The sequence below is a fragment of the Diadema antillarum genome, unplaced genomic scaffold (assembly GCF_040938485.1).
Source record: "Diadema antillarum isolate AM-2024a unplaced genomic scaffold, OU_Dant_1.0 seq00000935_RagTag, whole genome shotgun sequence".
Lineage (NCBI taxonomy): Eukaryota > Metazoa > Echinodermata > Echinoidea > Diadematoida > Diadematidae > Diadema > Diadema antillarum.
In genome coordinates, this window is record NW_027271786.1 from 22,677 (window position 1) to 29,510 (window position 6,834).

Below are 6,834 nucleotides of genomic sequence, written 5' to 3' on the forward strand. Positions count from 1 at the left end.
AGTGTACTTCCCAGTCAAATTTACCGCTGTGCGTGACGTAAAAAATTTCAGCCAATCAGCGTTCAGAGGCGTATTGTCTGCACTTTAGGGCTCAGGGTCAAGGGGTATAAAAGGGGCCCGGGAAGCTTGAATTTTTACCCTGGCTGACAATTTTCATGAAGATCTTGACTCCGTATATCCTTGATGTCTTGTTGATGCTACATTTGTGATCTGATACAGTCTGAGGCTATAAAGTTAGAGCAATTGTAAGTTTAAAATTTTCTAAGTCTGTAATTTGTTGTTAGCATTGTTAAAATTTGTAAACTGAGATATGAGGATATCAACAAATACTTAGAAAATATTTGTGATGATCTTCTTAGGGAATTCGGAAACCCAGATTGGTAACTAGTGTTTGGAATTTAAACTGCGTTAGGATTCTACATTTCTAGTTAGTGTTGTCTAACGTTAGAATCTAACTGTTAGTTTTGCTCTTGTAAGAGACACTCGTTGAGACTTAGACATTTTGCAGAGAAGTGTGAACTTAGAATATTTTATGGTGTCAATAGTCAGCACATAGTCATTCTCAGAGAAGTGTGACTTAGAAATATTTGACAGTGTCAGCACTTAGATTTTTTTCAAAGGAAGAGTGAACTTAGAATATTTCACGGTGTCAGCACTTTGTCATTTTCAGAGAAGTGTTAACTTAGGATATCTTGAGGTGATAGCACTTTGACATTTTGGGGGAAGTGTGAACTTAGACTATTCTATGACAATGGCACTTTGGCATTTTCAGAAGTGTGGCAACTTAGAATATTCTATGTGATAGCACTTAAGACATTTTTGCAGCAGTGTGAACTTAGAATATTTTATGATCATAATGTGATGTGCAGCGGATTGTAGTTCAACATCTTATGAAGACATGAGGTGGTACCGTAGTAGTGCTTTTTTTTTTGCATTTGAAGACCGAATAGGTTATAGATATAGGTTTAGTTTGTGATGAGTGTTGGGCAGATTCCCTTCCCCTTCCCCTTTCTCCCTCCCCCCCCCCCTTTCCCTTTCATTCCCTGATGAGGCGAAAGACTGACGGCAGATTCTACAGCTTGATGAGTGACGTGTTAACATGCCAAACCAGAAGTTGTGATGTTTGCAGTATCAGAGACTGGATTCGAGATGAAAGACAAGTTTGATGCTTAGCTGAAGGTTGAGTCTCAATGATGCTGAAACTACAAGGGCTTTGCTGAAATCTGGCGATTGATGTCCTAGTATGATGTGGTCATGGCAAGCTGCTGTTCTTTCCTCTCCCCCTCCTTTTCCCTCCTTGTGTTTCTGTCCTGTCACTAATTACTTGTAGTAAATCTAACAAGTGTCAAAATCGAGTGTGCCTAGGGCAGGCCTGACTAGTGCACAGTAACGGTCGAGGTGCAGAATTTAGTGTCAGAAGGTGGTTATTTGAAAGCGGTGTTTGTGTCCCACCAGTGATAGGTAGGAGTGTCACCCACTTGATGTCTATGCTATCACCGAGTACCGGGCAGTGAGATGCCTAGGTTGCAGGGTCTGACACCGACAGAGTGAGTGCAGAACTTGCAAGGAACTGTTGACAGGGCCTAGATATGTATCTGTGGAGTGTGTGCTGCTTAATATCCCGGCGGGGTGAGATCCGGATAGTGTCATGAGACTAGCAGAAAGACGCGTGTTATTTGTTCTTGTTATTTGTGTATTTTATTGAGCCGTGCTTTACAAAGGAGAAAACCAAGGAAGACTGCTTGCAGTCTACATTTGGAGACAAATGCCAGGAACCGAGCTTAATAGTAACATCTAGAATGGAAGACCGGTAATTCAATCTAAGTTAAAGACACTATAACCAAAAGTTGATAAAATCTAAGTTCACACCGAGTGTAGCGTTAAGAATACTTAGAAAGGTGATTTAGTAAGTTTGTATGTAAGTAAAAAAATGCACTCATACTTCTCTTAAAAAGGAAATAGTATAAGAATTTGTGCACAGAGTATAAGTATCAATACTAGATTTTCTAAAATGGAAACAATCCGTGTGTTAATGTTTGAACTGTACAATACTGTAAAGTGTACAGTGTATACATATGTAACCACACTTTGCGACAATGTACATTAAGTTTGGAATTAAACGTTCTGTGTTGTTGTGAATTCAATCCCTGCTTGTACAGACTAAGTTTAGGAGAAAGTCAAGCGTTGTGTGATGATTGACTGAAAGTCTGCTTAGTGATCTGTGGATACAGTTGTGATGTGTGAAATAATCTAAGAGAAGCAGTTAGTAGAACAAGACCATCATCCCACGACCGCGTCCATATACTTAGGACTCGAGCCAGTTGAAGTAATCAGTTGATAAGAACTTTGTTACTGAGAGAGAAGGGATTACTAGTAATTAGGATATACAGAAAGAATGCCAAAGTGTGTGTGTGCCGCAATTTACGAGTGAAATGTACATGACAGTTAGGCCTGCTGAATTTATGCTCGAGAGTGGTTGAGAATGTTTAACATGCCAGTCTGACTGCGTGTGTGCTGGAAACACGTGTGGAGAACTTGTCGCTGTATGGAGTGTTGTGGTGCAATAAACTGAACGTGCACAACTGACTCGGGGTATTTAGATATCCACACTAGCTGCTCTTACAGTCACGATTATGCACAAAGACACTAAATATTGAATTATTAACTCACCTATAGTATGCTGGAGGCTTGAATTAGGAGATTGATATAGGAGACTAGGCATAGAAGTCTTGTTGATTGGAGATTTTAGTACAAAATCACGAGACTCACTGCATTGAAGTGCTAGTAGAATGGTTTAGTAGGACTGTTTGGCGGTCAAGTCAATTATCTCATTTGCACGTGTACGCACTTTCAACCAATAGCACATATTATAAAATGGGTTCAAGAATGTAGCCAATTGGAAGCGCTGAAATGAGTCACGTGTGCGTGCATTAATTTTTACTATCATGCACGGCCTTGCAAAAAAGCGTAAAGTCACTGACGTCACAATGTTTACACTAGCAGTGCGCACTTAATCAGTTGTTACAAGTGCGTCGCGCGCTACCATACGCGCTGTCAATCCTGTAAACAACTTCTCGTTCGGGCTGCCAGCCGGCCTTTCTTGTGCACAACAATCATGTGGCGTACGTATACGCTTATACGTACAGTACTTACATGTGTGGGATTTCCGAGTGCGACGTGCGTAAATGTTTGGGACGAACATCCTCGGACGTCTTGACCCACAAAGGTACGTGAAAAACGCTGACAAATGCGAATTTTCTACCCATCGAATTTTCTACCCATTTTATAAAACAAATGATGCACAGGATTATTTCGTGGCGTTAGTGGAGGCGTAGCTCACTCTCGGGTATTTACAATGTAGTGCAACATGATACGCCTACACTAACACACTCTATCCTGTGCATCATTTGTATACAGTGTAATAGTGGCTTTCAGGGTCAATTAGGCACTTATAACAGGAGCTTTCCGATTGGCCAGTGTTTGTTATGAATAGATCCTAGTTATTCTCCCTCTCTCTCTCTGTAGTTCTGCTGACAAATAAGAAAGTTATGTTGTAGGCAAGGCGTGGTTTACCTGAACAAACCTGGTAGCAGCATTACCTTCGAATGAGTGATATTTGATGAGATTTGATTGATTGAGCTACCGTACGGAGATCTACACAACAGTTGTAGCCTTGTTACTGTTTGGTGGCAGATAGGAAAAATCTTTTACGATCGCCACCTCACTTTGGTCACGAGCATACCGTTACAATACTGTATGCCTTTAACATGTTGCTTTGATTCATATGTTATAACAAACAGATGTTGTTATGAAATTGATTTTTTTTATATTGATTTGCATGTTATAGTCCCCTTTTTGTATACTCTGTATAACTATGTTTTCATTTGTTATTGTATTTGGTGAAAGAATAGGCAAAATTAGAGCAAATCAAACCAAACCAAACCAAACCAAACCAATCTTACCTACGCTGACAAGAACAACGGCATGAATCTGTAGGAAGGAATGTTCCTTGTTTGACTCTAGGATGTCTCTTCTGCTAATAGAATGGCACGGTAAAACACGGATTTCCCACCACCCGTAGATATGTTACAGAACTGGTAATGTATCTCCACTTGTATAATGATTATACTTTTAGATAATTCAACCTTGTTGACACTCTGAATCAGAAATCTCTTTTTCCAAATGATAAACATGCTTCTTTACTAGTAACTCTTTATGTGCCACGTTCGCACGTGCGGCTCAGTCGACGGCGTGCCAACTTCGCATATTCTGCTCAACAAACAAAGCCGCCAAAACCGATCGATAAATCCCTAATCACTGCTAATCCCACGGCACAATGAAAATATTTTTCGTGCTTTTGTTTCTCTCATACACGGCTTGCATTCTATGTAGTGATTGACTATCAAGCGGTGTTCCCAACTAGATTTGCTCGTACATTCTAAGTTTCTGTCACGGTTTTATGTGCAGAAGTCATGCCTTTACAGTAATGTAGCAACTGGTCATTCGAAAGAGAAATTTAAAATAGATTCGTCATACAATTTATATCGAAACAAAGTTTGACATTCCTCTTACTATTATGCCTACTATTATGCCCATCCTAATAGAAAGTGGAAGAGGTTATACAAATTAGAAAAACATAATTCTTTCTCAAAGCATGACTACCTTCGTGTCTCGGAATAACGTGGCACACAGGGGGTTTCCACCATGGCACATAAAGAGTTAATTCAATGCTAGCTTTGTTGGAGATGTAACTTGACATAACTGATATAACCTCGGTATCTATCATAAGTTCATGACTGATAGATAAGAACGATTTCGGGAACTGTATTGAATCCTTAAAGAAATTGGCATACAAGGGAACTATGTGTAGTATGTATATATATATATGTATATATGAAATACCGAAACATTGGCCAAAATAAACGGCGACACCCCGACAGGAGTTAGCCAAAACAAAACAAGTGAAATTGAAAAACAAGTTAGTCCCAAAACACCGCTCTCTTCATCAGTTGCCGGGGAGCGGAAGGTGAAAAGGGTAGGAAAGAATCGTTTCAGAATCGGGCATGCTTTTGCAAACATGACCGATCCCGGCAAGACGACTCTTCTCACTAACCTGTTTGATTCGAAATGATGCACGCAGCTCACAGTACCGTCTCCATGGTGAAAGATCGCGTATCACTATCGGCAACACAAGCGGTTTGGAGCATCCGCGCATCCCATAGTTACGTCACAATGCTTAGGCATGGGGAATACCCCACACCTGTGAATGTCTATGCAGCCACAGATGGAAGGAGGCTTTTTCTGCTACGCTACACGCTACCTTTTCCAGAGCCTTTGCCTTTGAACGTCTAGCACCCAGGCGATAGAGGGAAGGTAGAAGAGCATGAGATGCAAACCCCCTGCACCCTACCTCTACCGGCCACACTGATGCAGCCCATCCATTTTCATCACAGCATGCTTGGAGTTCTTCATACTTCCTTGCTTTTCGCTCGTGAGCGTTCTGCATGTTTCCCTCCTCACATACTGTGAGTTCTACCATGGCTACCAGTTTCCTCTCATCTGAGTAAATTACAATGTCGGGTCTCAAATCTGTGACAGCGATTTGCTCTGGAAACACAAGTCTAGAGTCCAAATCTGCTTTCACCTTCCAATCACTTGCTGCAGCCAGTAGGCCCATATGCTTTCTTTCCGAACTCCTGGTTACTGTTTCTCCCTGGCGTACGAAACGTATGTTGTGGGAGGGGCTTCCAGAAACTGGATTCTCCGACCTGGCGCTCACTTCTTCCTGAAGACCATGAAGGATAACTCTCAGCACACGATTATGCCGCCAAGTATACCGACCCTGTTGTAGACTTAAAGGGCAACCAGCCAAGATGTGTGATGTGGTGCACTCCTCTCCACACAGGGCACAGGCATCACTCGCAGCGAGGCCCCATCTCTTAAGGTTTTTAGGGGATGAGACGGTGTCATATGTCGTGCCTATGACGAATTGTAGAAGTTTTGGACTCATATCAAACAAAGTCTTCCATTTTAGATCGCGATGTTTGACGTTCTCCCACGAAGTCCACCTCCCCTGCACCCCCATCTGAACTGCACGCACAAAATATTCGTCATCATGCTCCATAGCCACAATTTTGCCAACTTCACACCGCCGCTCCATTTTGCTCATTTTCTCCAGCGATGGGCGGGATTTTGAAACTCCTACCCCTTGGCGCCCAACTTGTCCCCTTGTAATGTCCTCAAAATGCAATCTGCTTTCCGCTCTCTCCACAGCTTCCTCAGGACTCCACTTTCTCCCACATCGAATCGTAGGCTTCATCTTCTGTACCGTCTCATCAGCGCTGTCGCGAAGCTGGAGTAAGCTATTAACTGCCGTTCTCTTCAGAATTCCCGTAAGACTGTCCAACGGTAAGCGAAGTGTCGACTGTTTACAGTAGAGCGCGACAGAAGATAGATTACAGCTGACCCCAAGCCACCTACGAAGCAACTTCGACACCAAAGTCTCCATTCGTTGAACGTGTGAAAGCGCAATGTCATATATCATCAGTTGCCACTGAATCCGAGGTAGAACAAGATGATTATAGCACCAACTTTTCATGATTCCAGACAGCACACTTTTATCCAGCAGCTTCATCCAATTTCTAAGGGAGTTCTCAATGGACAAGCGAGCCTGCCTGTCATTCAAATCTCGATTGATCTTGCGACCTAAGAATTTGACTGGCGTATTATGAATCCCAGGGATCCTCTGCCCGTCCACAACGAAGGGTTCTTCTTGTCGAACTTTCCCGTGGACCAATACAAGCGATCGCGATTTCGCTGCCTTGATTTTCATAC

General features: G+C 42.2%; 1 protein-coding gene across 1 annotated transcript; it reads right to left on the reverse strand.

Annotated features, from left to right (window-relative positions):
- Positions 1-5,236: 5,236 nt before the first annotated feature.
- On the reverse strand, positions 5,237-6,319 carry LOC139741568 (uncharacterized). Its single transcript, XM_071652152.1, has one exon. The coding sequence runs from the start codon at positions 6,317-6,319 to the stop codon at positions 5,237-5,239; it is 1,083 nt and encodes a 360-aa protein (XP_071508253.1).
- Positions 6,320-6,834: the final 515 nt, after the last annotated feature.

Coding starts and splice junctions, on each gene's coding strand:
- LOC139741568 (XM_071652152.1), bottom strand. CDS start 6,319: ATGAAGCCTACGATTCGATGTGGGAGAAAGTGGAGTCCTGAGGAAGCT.